Consider the following 17,038-nt stretch of genomic DNA (forward strand, 5'->3'; position numbering starts at 1 on the left):
AGAAAATTTGCTATCGATTAGTTGAACTTCATTTTTCTGTAAGAATAATAGTACTGTAGCTATTTGAGAATTTGTTCACAACAAAGCAAAAAAGAACGCATTTTTTAGGAACAATTTTAATTTTATCAAACGTTTTAGACAAGATTAACGCATTTTAAAAATTTCATTTTATGTGGGTCTTAAAGGTCGATAAAAAAACAAAGAAATCATGGGATAAATGATAACAATCGGTTGAAAATTGTAGAAGTTATGACCATTTTACTAAAACAGTAATATTTGTGCATGTGAATATCATGCTCGTGATCATGCTTGAAGAGTGATTGAATTTAATAGTAAGAATTGTGAAAATAGTAAGAACAGTAAGTAAAATGAGCGTAAAAAAGCATGAGTTCAAACGTGAAAATAATCCACAAAAACTCTGTTACGCCTGTAGAAACTATATTTTTACAACCCCGGTTAATTTCACTCCTTCATTGCAAACTGCGCTTCCATTTGCGTGTCCATTTATAAAGATCATGACAAGCAATTCGATAAATGTTATGCCAATTAAGACAGTGATTGTTAGTGTTTGGATATAAAGGGGCTATTCGAAGTTACTGTTTGGATGTAAAGGGGCTATTGGTGAGCCCTGTTACCCAGCTGAATGGTGTTTGTTCATAGATAGCATTAAGCAGAGTTTGAAGACTGTATAGGATGCCGCCTCTAGTTTCTAAAAATAAAAAACAGAAGTTGGTGCTAGTGTTTCATCATGCGTCATGTGTGAAAATATGCTTGAAGCTGTCAATGTTTCCCAGTTGAATACAACAGATGTCGTTGCTTGGTAACGCATATTGTACATATTGAAAACAACCCAATTTTGCGCAACAAAAAATTTACTCAGCTTGGCAACAGCACTCTCTCTTTCATCTCAATTTCTCTTGTGTTTACCGTTAAAGGCGGTATAACCTTTGACATTTGAACCTACAAATAGTTGGTAAATATTGTTTTTGTTTATCGCAGGGATGGTTCGATCACTTTGACTCAATTTTGATTCATTTGACTGTACCGTCTTAACGGGGCCAAATATGACAAAGTTATGTATGGGACATTAGAACAGGTAGAACAGGTTATTATCTATAATTTTGCTGAACAAAGTTTTGCTGTATCTTTTGTAGTTACGGCGCTACAATGCTAGTATCTTATTAGTGGCTAATTGAATCTTCATTTAGTCACTGATGAGTTACTCGCGTTGTAGCACCGTAACTATAAACGATATAGTTAAACTTCGTTCAGAAAAATTGCAGATTAGAACTAGTTCTATAAATGTCCCATACATAATATTGTCATATTTGGCTCGGCTGAGACGGTACTGTCAAATGAATCAAAATTGAGTCAAAGTGATCGAACCATCTCTTGAAAAGCAACGGTTCATCTGGTATCCTATTACTACATCAGGGATACAAATAATCCACGATTCCCGTAGTTCAGGCTACAAGTATGTGAATAAATAAATACTAAAAATACTAAACATGAGACAAATGGCGCTACATATAATAAAATACAGTTAAACATAATTGGAAAATTTGCTCCGACCATTATGTTGATGCGTGTGTGTTTGAAAAATAAAGAGATGAAAGATAGAAAGACTAGACAGAGAGAGAGAGAGAGAGAGAGAACAAGAGGTATATTTGTGGCATGTGGACAAGTAAGAGGGTAAAAGCTTAAAGTAAGGGGGTGTTTGCAAGAGCATGATATTCAAATGCGCAAAAATTACTGTTTTAGTAAAATGGTCATAACTTCTACAATTTTCAACCGCTGGTTATTACTAACCCCATGATTTCTTTGTTTTTTATCGGCCTTTAAGACCCACATAAACTGAAATTTTTAAAATGCGATAATCTTGTCTAAAAATTTTGATAAAGTTGAAATTATTCCAAAAAATGCGTTCTTTTTTGTTTTGTTGTGAACAAATTCTCAAATATCTACAGTACTATTATTCTTACAGAGAAATGAAGTTCAGCTAATCGATAGCAAATTTTCTTCTCTTTAATATGGAAAAAAGAGATTTGAAATTGGTGAACCACAGCCGGAGTAATTTGTATTTATGTGCATATACTTTCTTTCTTTAAGCAAAATTTCAACTTTAATGCATATCTCAAAAACTATCCTACTTTAAAGTTTTCTGACCTCATTTTTGGATTCAGCGGGTAATTTTACATGAAAAATCACCTTCAGCTTATTGAGTTCATAAATGCTGTTAACTAGTGTAATTATTACGGACGTGAGGTAATCTGCCGTTAGCTTGCAAGCGGGCCAATAGGCTTAGATAAAAAATGCATTGCATGAGTCACATTACCTACGAATGGCCGAAACACGAATGCCCGAATGGCCAAAACACATATGGCCGCCCGTATTAATAGGAACCGTGTCCTAACCATAATAATCATCTACCTTCCAATTTAGAACCATTTGTAAAATGGTTGGGTACCATCAACGCCGTAGCGTGTGGTTGGCAAGACTGGCCCCCGCCAAAGGTTCAAGTTCTTAGGGGCCCCGAAAAAGGCCTGCCAAAAAGGGTCTGCGTTATCAGTTGATTTGCATGCAGCAGTCATAGTGAAAACTGTCAAACATCTACGCTCGATGCTTTTTTCTTACTTCCAGCTCCTCCAGTGGTGTGAGTAATTGAGGGTTGCAAGGAAACTCTCACGGCTGTCCGCAAGGCGCAAGCCAGACGTTTGAACTCTTGATCGTCAACTGCGGTTGAGGGTCATTCGGAAAGTCAAGGTTGATCTTAGCATCACATCTCAGCATGCTTTGGCGAAAATACTAAATACTAACCGCTGTACTGAACGGCGATTCCGCCTCGGAATGACTACAAGTGTTACCGAGCAAGTGGGGAGCCTAACAGAAGCCTCAAACAATAAACAAAGGCTAGACTCCGGTATCGCGGGCTACGCGGCCGAGTGGTGACGAAACCAGTAGAATCGAAGGCGAAGATGAAGAAGAAAAGAAAAAGTAATGCAAAATTTTTATCCCAGTGCGCCACTAAGCCTCACGGGCAGCTGATTTCTCAGGAGTTAAATAACTCGCGAGTAAGCTTTGCAGAAAGACGATGTTAGTATGTGCATGGGCGAGTGTGTGGGTAGCAGAATGTCTTCACACAGTACCGACGGCTATTTCTTTTATGCCTGTGTGTGTGGCGTAAGCGTTGAATGCTATGTTTCTCATACTCTTTCGCGTGTGTGTAGGCATGGTAGACTTCTTGCTCGATTCGCAACATTGGACGAAACGCGATACATGTGTCTGACTCGATGACGAATAAGCATCAGAGCATCAGAGAATCGATTTCAGCCAAACGCGGTAGGGTTTTTAGCAGGTTTTAGATTGGTTTTGGGGATGGGTTCGTGATAAGAGGTCATGACTTGGCAAGGGATCTGTTTCATTGGCATCCGTGTGAAAACCATTGTTTTGTGAGGGATAAGAATTCGGATATACACAGGGGTAGGTGCCTCACTAAGCGGATTATGCCCTTTATTAAGTCCCATGATAGCCTGCCGCAGTTTCAGCATGCATGCTACAATAGACAATAGACTTCAGTTCATCTCAAAAGAGCTGATTGCACCAAATTGTTCCCGGGTTCGTGCAGTATTGAAATACTGAGGGATAATGAAGCAAAAGCTGAAGATGAAGAGAACAGTCACCAGTGACATTGGTCAGATGAGGAGTTCGAGGTGCCGGTTGACCGGGGCCGTGACTGGGAAGGGTGTGCACCGGCTGACGAGCGGTGTCAGCAGTAGGGTTTTTCATGCAATGTAACATATTTTCCTATGTTTCATACTTGGAAACTATCCCGATTAAAAAATTAATCAATGCGGGACACTTTCCGGGACGCTTAGTAATCCGGGACAAGCCATCCAAATACGAGACAGTCCCGCATAATCCGGGACGTCTGGTCAGCCTATCCTAACCCCTTTTTTCTGCATCGCGCATTTGGCAATTCACTTTTCTGCGGTGTTGCTTTTTGTTTATCAACGCAATCTGTGGAAGTCGTAATTCTCCGTATCTTTCCCGTTTTTTCCCGATTTTTCCCGTTTTTTCTTAGTTTGTTGCGAGGTTTTTTTACGAGTAGGGAGCTGAGCACCTTAAAAGATGCAGTACTACACCTGAGAAGACAACTCAGGGAGTGTGGTTAGGTATCCCGACCCACTAAAACCCTACTCGAATCTCCAGCCTCAATCCCCCCTGACACCACCTTATCGGTATTACTTCAGGGAGGTGCTATTGTGCTTAACGCACTCTCTGACAGAACCACCATGCCCTGACAGAATCTGTGTCAGGTGGAAGTTGACTTCGTTGTGGCGCCTATTGACCCACCCGGATAGCTCCGGGATAAGTCGATGGGTCCACCGGCCTTTTGTGGAATTAGACCATGTCCGCTGCCATGTGGTCATCGAGGCCGATCTTGTGGTACTCCGTATGCCTCTAGTTCCACGTTGGTTACGTCCTCGCTGATGATGATACCAATAGGCATCATACCCGCTAAGACACAGATTGCGTCATGTGAAACTGTGCGATACGCACTCGCCGCTCTCAAGCACATGAGACGACAGGTGCTTTCCAGCTTTACTAGATAGCTTTTGGTACCTAACGCCGATGACCACATCGGCCCGCCATACCTGAGTATGAACTGGACCACGTTGGCTAATAGCCTTCGCTTGCTGCCATATACCGCAGAGCTATTAGACAGCATACGAGACAATGCCGAAATAGCTGTGGAAGCCTTCTTGCAGGCATAGTCGATGAGGTTCCCGAACTTGAGTTTGTAGTCTACCATGACTTCCAGACGATTTAAGGACCGCGTTGCCGAAATAGTGCAGTCCCCGATGCTGATAATTGCTTGCTGCACCGACTTGCGGTTGTTCACCACGATAACCTTCGTTTTATGATGCGCTAGCTCCAGTTTCCTGGATCGCATCCAATCTTCAACAATGTTTATAGAGTGGGCAGCCGTCAACTCAACCTCTCTGATAGATTCAACGTAGACTTCCAAGGTGATATCGTCCGCAAAGCCGACAATCACCATCCATACCGGGAACTTTAGCTTCAACACCTCATTCATACGTGACGTTCCACAACACCGGGCCCAGTATGGAACCTTGCGGAACCCCTGCGGTGATTGGAACGCACTTCTGACCCACCTCCATGTTGTAGCATAGCACCCGATTCTGGAAATAATTTTCCAGAATCCTGTACAGCGACACCGGCACTTGGACGTTCCGAAGCGTGACAACTGCGCAATAGCGGATACCTGTCCTTGCACTGGATTGCCACCGCGGCTGTCTTAGTGACAGACAAGATGGGATCCACCATAGATTTGCCTTTTCGGAAGCCGAATTGGTTAAGGATAACCCTCTCCAGCACCTTGTCGGCAGTATCGAGCAGACAGATCGGCCTATATGACGAGGGGACACCCGGAGGTTTTCCCGGGTTCGGCAATAAGACCAGGTTCTGTCGTTTCCATCTGTCCGGGCTGTCGCCAGCTTCCCGGCATCTACTCATTACTGCCCCGAATAATTCGGGAGCCTCTAACACAGCCGCTTCAATGGCCATATTCGGGATTCCATCTGGCCCCGGTGCCTTGCTCACCTTTAGGGATTTAGCGATCTCAATGAGTTCCTCGTCCGTCACTTCCTCCCCGACCTCTAAACCACCGTCGCCCACGATACTTTGGATGTTCGGCTGGGAGGCCGACCATCCTACGCTATGGTCTGAGATACTGGATCGTCGGCCGTGGGACGACTCAGTGGCCTGGGGCCAGGGCCTTTTTTTTGTCGGAAGATTTGACCACTGCGACCATTATTTTGATCTATTGTGGTATACTTCTTCTTTTGGGGCCAGGGCCTTGGTTCGTGGCGCGGAAAGAGGCCCTTGATGATCAGCTCCAGCACCTCTGGCGGTTGCTCTGAAAGCGCCATCACGCGCTTGGTCTTTGCCATTACGACGCTGTAGGCATCACAAGCAACAAGCGCCACTCGACATCCAGCCCTGCCTTCGTCCGAATGAGCTGATTGCATAATTCTCCTCGCACGAAAGCACGCTCCGCGGAGTTCCGCATTTTCATCTGTCCACCAGTAAGCCGGTAACCTCCCCGACCTTTCCTAGGCATGGTAGCGTCACATGCTCGCGACAGCTTCGAATCGCTTCGAATCGCTTCCACAAATACTTCGGGATCGAAGTATGATATCTTCCATCCACGGGTTGTTGGAGTGTCGGCTCTACTCGCCGCCTGCCGCCTCGTTATCTGACCGACACCATAGCGGACCGCCTGGTGGTCACTGTGAGTGTAGTCATTGTCTACCCTCCAGTCTCCTATCAGACCAGGACTACCGAATGTCATATCGATGATAGACTCCGCGCCGTTCCTACTGAAGGTACCTGTGGTGCCGACGTTGGCCAGATCTACGTTGAGCTTCGCCAGAGCTTCAAGCAGAATCCGACCCCTATAGTTCGTGCGGCGACTACCCCACTCTACCACCCAAGCGTTAAAATCCCCCTCCACAACCAATGGCCTTAGACCAGTCAGCACAACTGATACGCGGTCTACCATCCGCGTAAACTGCTCGATAGACCAACTCGGCGGAGCATAACAGCTGCAGTAGAACACTTCACCCACTTTGGCAACCGCAAATCCCTCGTCTGCAGTTAACACAACCTCTTGAATCGGGAACCTGCTGGTCGCCCATATAGCCGCCGTCACGGACCTATCCGAGACCCAGTTACCCAGAGAATGGTTTAGTCAAGCAGTCGGGTCAAGCGGTTAAGTCGAACAGCTGAGTCGAGCAGTCGAGTCTAACAGTCAAGTCGAGCAGTTAAAACGAGCAGTCTAGTCGAGCAGTTAAATCAAGCTGTTCAGTCAAGCAGTCCAGACGAGCAGTCGAGTTGGGCAGTTAAACCGAGCAGTCGAATCGAGCAGTTTAATCGAGCAGTTTAATCGAGAAGTTAAGTTGAGTAGTCCAGTCGAGCAGTTGAATTGAAGCGTCTAGTCGAGCAGTCGGGTCAAGCGGTTCAGTCGAGCACTTAAATCAAACAGTTGAGTCGAGCAGTTCAGTCGAGTATTCCAGTCGAGGAGTTGAATCGAGCGGTTAAGTCGAGCTGTCGAATCAAACAGTTGAGTCAAGCAGTTGAGTCGAGCAGTCGGGTTGAGTGGCTAAGTCGAGCAGCCTAGTCGAGCTGCTGAATCAAGCTGTCAGTTGAGTCGAGCAAACAAATCAAGTAGTCTAGTCGAACAGCTAAATAGAGTAATTGGGTTGAGCAGTTGAGTCGAGCAGCCGATTCGAATAGTCCAATCAAGTACAGTAGACTCTCGGAAAAGTTAATCGATTGGGGAATCGGTCGATTAACTTTTCCGAACTATTAACTTTTCTGAGTAGTCCTAAAAGTCATTGAAAATGATGAACACAAAAGCTAAAAGTGCATTTCGGGATATAGGATACATATTTTTATGTACCTGGAAGTTGTAATAGAAAGAAATATGTAGCAATATCTTTATGAAATAATACTTAGTTCCATAGTTTTTTATAAAATAATACCTTTCACTAAGTTTAAAACAGTCGGTTACACTAGTTTACTTATATTTTTTCGTAGTCTACGTTTTGATTAAAAATAAGCGTTCGCGCTAATTTTTAGTTCCTTACTGTTCCTTCTTTTCAATTAAAATTCAATCTGAGTTTGCGCTTTTCCAGTATATTTCCAAAAATCCTGAAGTAACTATATGCCCGTGCCCGTATTGAACTATTCTTGCAACTGTCCGATACAAGAGTTTAATATAATCCCAGTTATGATGCGACTCTGTAGGAAACTGTGGAAAGGTGACAATAAACCGAAAAATGAGAAATAAAGATAGAAGGTAAACACACGTGTGTGGACGAACGCTTGGACAACCAATAAATTCAAACTCTCAGAACAGTTAAGGCAAAAATTAACTTTTTAGACCGTTGCATGAGAGCTGATATACGCTTAACTTTTCTGAACAATAAACTTTTCAGAGAGTTAACTTTTCTGAGAGTCTACTGTAGTTGAGTCAAGCAGTTCATTCGAACAGTCGAGTCGAGCAGTTGAGTCGAGTAGTCCAGTCGAGCAGTGGAATCCAGAAGTTGAATCGAGCAGTTGAGTCGAACATCGAACCAAACAGTTCAGTCTAGCAGTCTAGTCGAGCAGATAAATCATGCTGTCCAGTCAAGCAGTCCAGTCGAGCAGTCGAATCGAACAGTCCAGTCGAGCAGTTCAATCGTGCAGTTAAGTCGAGCAGTCGGGTCGAGTAGTAAGTCAAGCAAATGTGTGAAGCAGTCGAATGGAGTAGTGAAGTCGAGTAGTCTACTCAAGCAGTTGAATCGAGCTGTTCAGTCGAGTAGTTCAGTTAAGCAGTCCAGTCGAGCAATCAAATCGAGCAGTCTAATCGACCAGTCCAGTCGAGCAATCTAGTCAACCAGTTGAGCAATCGAGCAGTCCAGCAGTCGACCAGTGAGGTGACTGAGAATGCAACCCATTGCCACGAAAGCATGACGTCCTGTCAGGGACCTGTTTTTAGTTACCGATAAGCCTCTTATGACGTCCTGTCAGAGACCTGGTTTTCGGTACAGACATAAGCTTCTTATATAAATAGATAGTTGCTCTTGCTCAACTGCATCATATGCTGCCCTGAAATGCACGAAAATATGATGCGGAATAGTTGTTCTTGTCTCTTCACGATCTCTTCCCTCTGAAGTTCTATTTTTTCTCTCCATTGCTTGATTGCATTCCCCGTCAAACTAGTCATTTTATACACAGGTTTCTGAACTTAGCACCACAGTTGCGGTCCCATTGACGGCCACGCGTACCCGCCCCATCCGTTTTCGAGACTAGAAACAACAAGCTCCATAGAGAAAGGTAGCTTTGAGCGGATAACAAACCGGATGAGAATATCCTCCAACTGCGTGTAGAATACTTCCTTCTCATCGTCGGCTCTTCGTTCGAGTGTACAATGTACGTTTGTTATGGTATAGTTGAAGAAACGACCTTTTATCCTCAACATACGCATCCTCTTTTTGATCGCTTTCCAGTCTATCACGTGATCCTGAATTTTGCACATCACTACAAAGCTCAATGGATGATCTGATAAAATCTCTGGTTCCATGAACTTATTTCGTCGCCTTTGTGTATACTGAATGTTCTAGGTCATATTCATGATTTTCGGTAGTAAATTAAATTAGGTAGGTTGGTTTACTAGGGTTTTTTAGGGTCGCGCTACCGAGTTTCGTGATGGGACTGACCACTGCAGATCAAACGCTGCCGTGAGCCGCTCCTGGAGCACAGCTGTTCACTTGGTTGAAGAATTGTTGAAGAACTTGGTTGAAGCAAGCTGTTCTCATTCTGACTGGTACTGCAAGAAGGGAGGGATAGGAGTTACTACAGGAGCTCATAATTATGTACGCAGCGATACAGTACCCAACAGAGGAGGAATTAGAGTTGCTGGATTCTTATCCAGGCTAAGGACCACTGTGTGCTTAGATAAAAGATGTTCAAATGAATTTCAACCAGCCTAAGGAACCTAATTAACTGGTAAACTAACCTTTGTTAGCACTAGTTGCAGGGAAATTACGCAAGAGACAAATGACTGCACTCAAATAAAGTCGCATATAATCACCGGGAATGCCGAGCCGATGTGTTCGACACAAATTGACGACGAGGGCAGTTGATTGAAATGCTAGCGTTCTACTTACGTTCGGTTGATGTCTCCATACTTGATGTCTCCGATTTTGTTGACACAGGACGACACGTTGACAATCCGAGCCGCACACTCTGGCGTTCCGGCAGCTCGCAACTGTGGCAGCAGCAGATGCGTCAGCAAAAAGTGACCGTAATAGTTAATCGCCATGTGTGATTCGAAACCCTCTTCGGTAAGTTTATACGGAACTCCCATCACGCCGGCTGAAACAAAGGAACTGTTTCAAATAATTGTAGACTAGGTAGAACGGGTATAAGAATTACCGTTATTGAAGAGAAGGTGAATTTTATCAAACTTAGCCTGGATGCGGGTCGCGAACGCTCGCACCGATTTCATGCTGCCAATGTCTAACTGTTCGTAGTGCAGTTTCGCACCGGTCAGTGCGTTGTTCTCTTCCAGGAACTTTTCGACGGCCTTTTTCGATGCTTCCGGATTGCGAACGCCTACCCGCCGCGCGACAAAGTGCGCCATCATGAATCAAGGATTTTGTTTTTTTTTGCGGGATAGAATATGAAATAGAAAACAAAGCAAAAAAATCAGAAATCGAATGTGCACTATTTGAGATTGTTGTTTTTCAATTTTTATAACCGGCATAGATTTCCGCACCGAACAACGTCGGTTGTTACTCGAGCAAGAGTGCACTCGAAACAATCGGGCATCCGATCCGTGTGCCGCCGTGAATGGAACCCCAACACAGGCTAGGCGGTTCCGTTCCGATACCTACCCAGTATCACCTCGATGTCACATTCGACGAGCTTTTGCACGATCCGCAACCCGATGCCTCGGTTTCCACCGGTGACGAGCGCAATTTTTCCCGGTTGTTTGTACAGTTCTGCAGAAGAGAGAGAGAGAAGAAAGGAATTGTTCGGAATTAAAACTCCTCGCTTTGGTTCGATTTTTGCTGGGGATAAAAATGCGGGTGAGGGTTATACCTACCCTATCATAGAACGAAATGGATTTTTCCAATTATTTCGAATCCTTCGGTTTTAGAACCGTCGACGACGACGACGACGATGAGAGGAAAACTTATTATCGAAGATTAGCTTTCTCAGTTTACGGAAATAAAGGATTTCGATGACTCTGCTCACGGGATGAATAATAATAATGAAAAACAGACAATGTGCTTTTCGGTCGAAGATGATCGATGTAGATGAATAAACATTTTCGTTCTATCGAGAAGTCATTTCTTACGGTTTTTTTCGCTGATGGTTGAAGATGGTGGATTTGGAAAAAGTATCTCTGCCTGAGCTATTTTGCCATTAGTCGAAAGGTCGAAGATTGCTATTTCAGTCAAAGAAGAAGTACAAGTAAAACAGTGGCATAGTTATACAGAGCAATGGTCCTCGAGATTAATTCCGAAGCAGAAGATAAACGACCGATGACCACAAAGGTTCCCCCCGGTCAGTATAAAATTACCTTTTAGGATCTGTAGCTCGTGCCTTGATGTACATTACAATGTGGGATTGAATATTTCATTACTTATTGTTATCAAAGCTTGTTATTTCAAACATAGGATCCGAATTTAAAACATTGTTCTTCTGCACTGGAAATAGCTTGCATTAAAATTTCAACTTTTATTGAAATCTTCATCTGTTTGAGGCTTTACTACCTCCTGCTGACCAAAAAAAAACTGTTCCAGTGGTAAACAGTTTGTTTTTTGTCCGTTTCTTTTCCTTTTAAATAATGCAATATTTTTATGAGGATAAAATTTGCGCTGACCAAAGCTTGAATGAAGCTCGAAAAAAAGCATGATTCTGATCCAGTGGGAATCAGCTCTCTTTTTTCCGGGTTGATCCCACTGGCAAAATCACAATCCGGTAGGATTTCGGGCGTGGACTACCACTCCCGATGACTCATTAATTGTTGATTACCATTGAACACACATGTAGCAATTAATGCTTTGTAAATATTGACGACGGGACTGTGCGGTGTGTGGAGTCCGCTTCCAGAGAAGCGTAGTCACATCACGGTGAAAAGCCGCTAATAGCGTCATGAAAAAAAAACAATTTTTTTGCTGGTGTCATTTGCAAGAAAAAAAAATTGTACGCCCGTCGATCGTAAAATGGAATCATTTTCCATTATGTTTTCGGATCTCCGTTCTCGGCCAGGACAGGGCAGAACGCAAAGCCTGTCGGTTCTCATTGGAACCAATTTACCCGGTGGAAAACAAGTGCAAGTGACTGCATTTCGTCCTAGGAAATTAATTTTAAATGCACGGTTTTGTACACGCCTGTGTATTTCCGTGATCAGTATGAAGCTGATTGTTTTTTTGACGTAGGACTTCGTCTTACGGCAAGGTTCATTCATTCCAAAAAATCTATCTTGAAAAGTGGTCAGAAAGTCTTATATTTTCATATTCAAAGGTGTTCGTTCTAAAATGGAAGGTTTTAGGTAATTTATGAAACACTGGTACGAATTTGGGCTCTCTTCTCGGTTTTCTTTACCAGCAATACACCACCTTCATCCAAGGTACCCTCATTCAGAAGCTTGTTCAATTATTTGTCGTTACGGACGGCAAGCTGCAAATGACATAGAATGATTCTAGTCTTCTTGTTGGCGCTCGAGTGGCAAGACCCGCCAGTACCAAATACAGTATCACTAGGAAACGGTTGCGCCTACACCAACCGGGACAACGTGTTTTCTTCTTCTTCTTTCTCCTTTGGTTGCTTTCTATGGGGTTTCGGTGCCATTCCAATAATGGTTAGCGCTGACTTGCTCGTCAACAACTGATAGCCTTTACGAGGACGTAACCATTTTTTATTCCATCACATTTCAGGTCCAATTTTAGTCCGTCCTATTTTTCAAGTTTTGCCATTTCATTACTTACGCAGTCGAAGTTCTTCATCGATTATTGCCTTGATATATAACGAAACAGCAACGAACAGCAACGGTTTGACGCTATTTCTTTTGCAGTACGTCATCAAACTTGCCTGGACGCCGATGAAAGGACATAGCAAAGTCCCATTCAATTCGTGCTGGTCTTGTGTATTCTGTAGATCGTATTTACTGTTTGATGCGAAAGGTAAATAACGCTGAACGTCAGTTGCTGTCCACTTACTTTACTTTACTTTGGTGACGACGGACCGTGATCGATCCTGCGCCAAACGAATTATGATCATCCTTTATTAATCCGTACGGCAGCCCAGGGCCGTCCTCCAATCCCCTCCATCATCGTAGATAGCGCGCATCCATCGGGTACGGGGTCTGGCCGAAGTCTACGGCATCTTCCTGGTTCTCTACTGAAAAAAGTTTTGACTACTCTTTTATCTAGTATTCTATGGCATCCACGATTCATGTCAGTAGAGGGCCACCGGGAGGATTAGTGTTCTGTAGAGCGCCAGTTTTGGGTGAATTTGCAAACTACATGACTTTCGCTACTTAATTGTTTCACTTCGTGACTTACACCGTTATCACATCTCTCGAGCGTACCAAGGTATACGAATTCCTCCACAACTTTATATCGCCATCCAGGTCCACATTGGCACCAACACTATTTGGAATCCCACGTTCCCTGCCAGCAATCATGTACAACTTCGTTTTGGCGGTGGTAATTGTAAGTCTCAACCCCGCTGCTTCCCGTTTAAAAGGCCTAAAGGCCACTCGCCAAACCAAGAAGCATGTGAGATTTCGTGATGGTAGTCCCATTGCATTCCACGTATGCTCTTCGTATTGTTCATTCCATGGCAATCTTGAATGGCAGGATAGACAGTTCATTCAACGTCACGAAAGCGGCTGAGGTATCATTCGCTATTCTGACGCATGACTTTGATTATTCGTCCAATGTCGCAATCAGCGCGATTAGTTTCATCGGAAAACCATGTTCTAGAATTATTTGCCACGGCTCATTTCGTTTGGCTGAATCGTACGCCGTCTTAAAGTTCACAAACCGATGATGAGTCTGCAAGTTATATTACCAGAACATGCCTAGTAAGTAACGCAGGGTAAACATCCCAAGTAACAATTTGGGTTTCATTACACTTTTATGATGGCATTCAAGACCAAAATTAGTCATGAAAACCACCGTAAAAGTGCAATAAAACTCACATTGCTGCTTGGGACCCCTGGGAGTGAAGATGCTTAGCCTCTTCTGCCACAGGCACAAAACCTTCCTTTATTTTCAGTCATTTACAATGAATTGCACTTCCAGTGAGTGAGAACTATTTTAAGGAAGTGCATAATGTTATAACGATTTGAAGAAAGAAACCAGTGATTTTTCATAAATAATCAATAGTAAAATTACATTTCATTCAGTGATGGTAAAAACTCAAAATCTCAAAACTCATCAAAAATCAAAATCAACTGTGAATTATGTCAGTTTGATTCTATGCAGCAAAAAAATCACGCGTGAGTATTTCTGTTTTCATAGCAAGAAGCACAAAACTCACATATATTTCTTCCCGCTTGATCACATTCTGCTTTGCTTCAACTGCTACCCGGAGCTATGTACATATACATACAAATTTCTTGTTGAACAGCATAGGCATTCTCTCGTGCGATACGTAGCTGTGAGTGAGCGTGAGGGAATGAATCTCTAAATAAATCGCAAAGTTAAACTAAAAGGCACATTTAAATTGCATGTATATCTAATTCTTATTAGGTTTGTTACTTTCTAGTTAAGAAAATGTCGATTCCTACTAAGGAAAAATGTAAATTCCGCCAATATGTTTGCCATCTTAATTCATGAATGTGTGCTGCATTTTTCGCTGCTGATGTTTTCTATGACGGTAGATTCTCATTTGTTCTCTGGTTCGTTGTATGAAATGCCAGCTGTGGAAGAATTAAGCAAAATGCTCTCAGCTGAATTTGGTTCACATTGCATAGCAACAGAGAAATCGCGTATAATAGCGAGAGAAATTCATGTGAGTTTCCGTTTGTGATCAAGTTTGAAATTTCATGTGCTTGAAATCTCATTGAGTTTTCTGCTGCTATGAATTTTTCTACACTGATTTCATGTGAGAGTATGCATTGTAAAAACACTGTGCGCTACCATGCACCATACCTGGAAGCATGCGTACAGTACATAATAAGTTGTTGTTATTAACAATATTGCCAAATTTTTAGTTTTTCTCATTAGGCTTATGCAAATTTCGAAAAAAGTTTATGTCCTGGTCTCGAAATATTGTTCAAGGGGGGGGCAAGAAAAAAATAATAACATCAAACCTTCAATAATTAAACAAAGGAGAAGAAACCAGTGTTTATTTTTCCAGATTAATAAAAGTTTAATACAAAAAATTTGTACAGAACTAAAACTTTAGTTCGAACCAAAATAATTTTCGAAATTTTTTGATCCAAGCACATAAAGTAAGTATCCTGGCAGAGATGAATCAACTTGAAAATAGTGGAGTTCTACAGGATCACCTTAGAGAGCCATAAACGTGTAACTTAACCTTCATTTGAATTTTGCTTTTTACTTGCATGTCACTCGGATTTGGATAATAATCCAAATCTGTGTCACTTACTAGTTCAGAACTCGGTAACCACGAAATAGTATCGGAATCTAATCTTCTCGTAACAATGGCAATTTAGTTCGCTACAACTTTTTTACCTGGAATGCATGTGCTATGCTACCGACATTTTTTAAGAAAAAAATCTCTCACACCATTCACGTTTGAAACCGTTTGTTTCTTGGTCAACCTTTTAGTCATATGAATATCAGCCCATTCCTCAGCTGATGCTGGTTCTCAACAATAACGTGTTTATCTTTGATATATTAAGGATGCAAACGCACCACTATCAGAAGAGATATTCATTGTTTGACTAATAGCATTTGTCCGGTCCGGTCGGGTCATTACAAAATTAGTATCAAAATAAGCGGAAAAGACTGCAGAATCAAAATCTGAAATAAACAAAAATGATTTTTTCAAAAAATTTAGTCATTCATGTCCCCTTAATATTACAAGACGCTGTAAATTTTAAGGCCATACTTCGGATGAAGTGCAGCACTGCGCTGGAAGTTTTTTTTCCAAATATCAGGGCTTCTAACAGCCCTCTGAGGAAGAACCTGAAAAATTGAAAAATGCCGGACATCACCACAACAGATATTCCGAGTCTTTTTTTTCTGTGCCAGAGAATCGACATATAACACCCTGCAGTTTCCCCATAAGCTTTAGAATTTTAGATGATAGCGGTTTGGACAATGTCCTGTTATAAGTATAAATGTTTAGATCTTTCTTCGAAAGCTCTAGGATTTTGCGAATCATTGAAATGTTTGGAGAGATAAACTGTTTCGATTGCCTAGCAAAAAAAGTATTATTCCAATTAAAATTCCACTTTCATACATTTCCATACTAAAACTCCATTTTTAAAGCAGAAGCAGATAAAGCTCAATTAAAAAGCAATATAACTTAACATGACTTGATTTGATGTAATGGTCGGGGCCACCGTTGATCCCAATGATAATCACAACATGACAATAGTCAGAAAAGTTTCGAACAGTTCAGTGACATCCTTTCTGCATGCGTCCATGCATCGTAAAAAATTGTATCTTTAAGTTTTTCGTCCCTTACATCCAAAATTATGGTAGGTACTTGGCCACTACAGAACAAAACGATCAATTTGGAACCCCTAGAGCACCGAAAGCTGATGTTCTGGAGTGTGTAATTTGTTGTATTTCTATTTTAATCTTATCTACTACCTATGAGAGCAAAATATAATCCCACAGCAATTCGGAATATCTCCGTCAAAAGTGGTAACAAATTTCACTAATACATTGTTTAGTTGATTGATACCTCAATCTAATCTAATTCCAAAAGAATTGGAGCAAGTTGAATTAAAATGGAACAAAGTTTAAAGTAAATGGAGCCAAAAGTCTAATTCCAAGAACCCCAATTTTCAGCGTCGGAACTTAAAGGTTAAGCACAATAGTGACCTGTGACCTGTAGCAAGAATCGGAAAGCTAAGAAGGTGTAGGATAGTTGATCGAGACTAACGGGATGATTACTTCAACTTTGCACGAATTGGGTAATTTAGAGATGTAAACTCGTTGAATTGTAAAAATCTGCTTACCATTAAAGCATGCAACATTATTGCACTTTATTTTTTTGCCCCTTCAAATTTCGAAAAATTTTCAAGGGGGGGGTGACATAAACTTTTTTTCAAATTTGTATAAGCCTTATTACCTACACTAGTTATACCAATATTAGTATCATAGCAGCAACAAATAAAGGGGGTAAAATCTAGACGCTATCAACGAACTGAAAAACATTTTACAATGTTACGGTCGAATACTAAAATATTTTACGCCATTTTAAAAATATATTCCCATTACTAGCGTTAACAATTATACGAACAACTAAA

General features: G+C 41.9%; 1 protein-coding gene across 1 annotated transcript in view; it reads right to left on the reverse strand.

Annotated features, from left to right (window-relative positions):
* LOC128734351 (dehydrogenase/reductase SDR family member on chromosome X) overlaps positions 1–17,038 on the reverse strand; it is a 48,953-nt gene that overhangs the window by 4,478 nt on the left and 27,437 nt on the right. The window contains exons 3-5 of the mRNA XM_053828511.1: positions 10,467–10,574; positions 10,006–10,185; positions 9,738–9,945 (exon numbers count right to left, since the gene is read on the reverse strand). Of these exons, the coding sequence (XP_053684486.1) occupies positions 9,738–9,945; positions 10,006–10,185; positions 10,467–10,574 (496 nt within the window). The remainder of the gene's footprint in view (positions 1–9,737; positions 9,946–10,005; positions 10,186–10,466; positions 10,575–17,038) is intronic.

This window comes from Sabethes cyaneus, chromosome 2, assembly GCF_943734655.1.
Source record: "Sabethes cyaneus chromosome 2, idSabCyanKW18_F2, whole genome shotgun sequence".
Lineage (NCBI taxonomy): Eukaryota > Metazoa > Arthropoda > Insecta > Diptera > Culicidae > Sabethes > Sabethes cyaneus.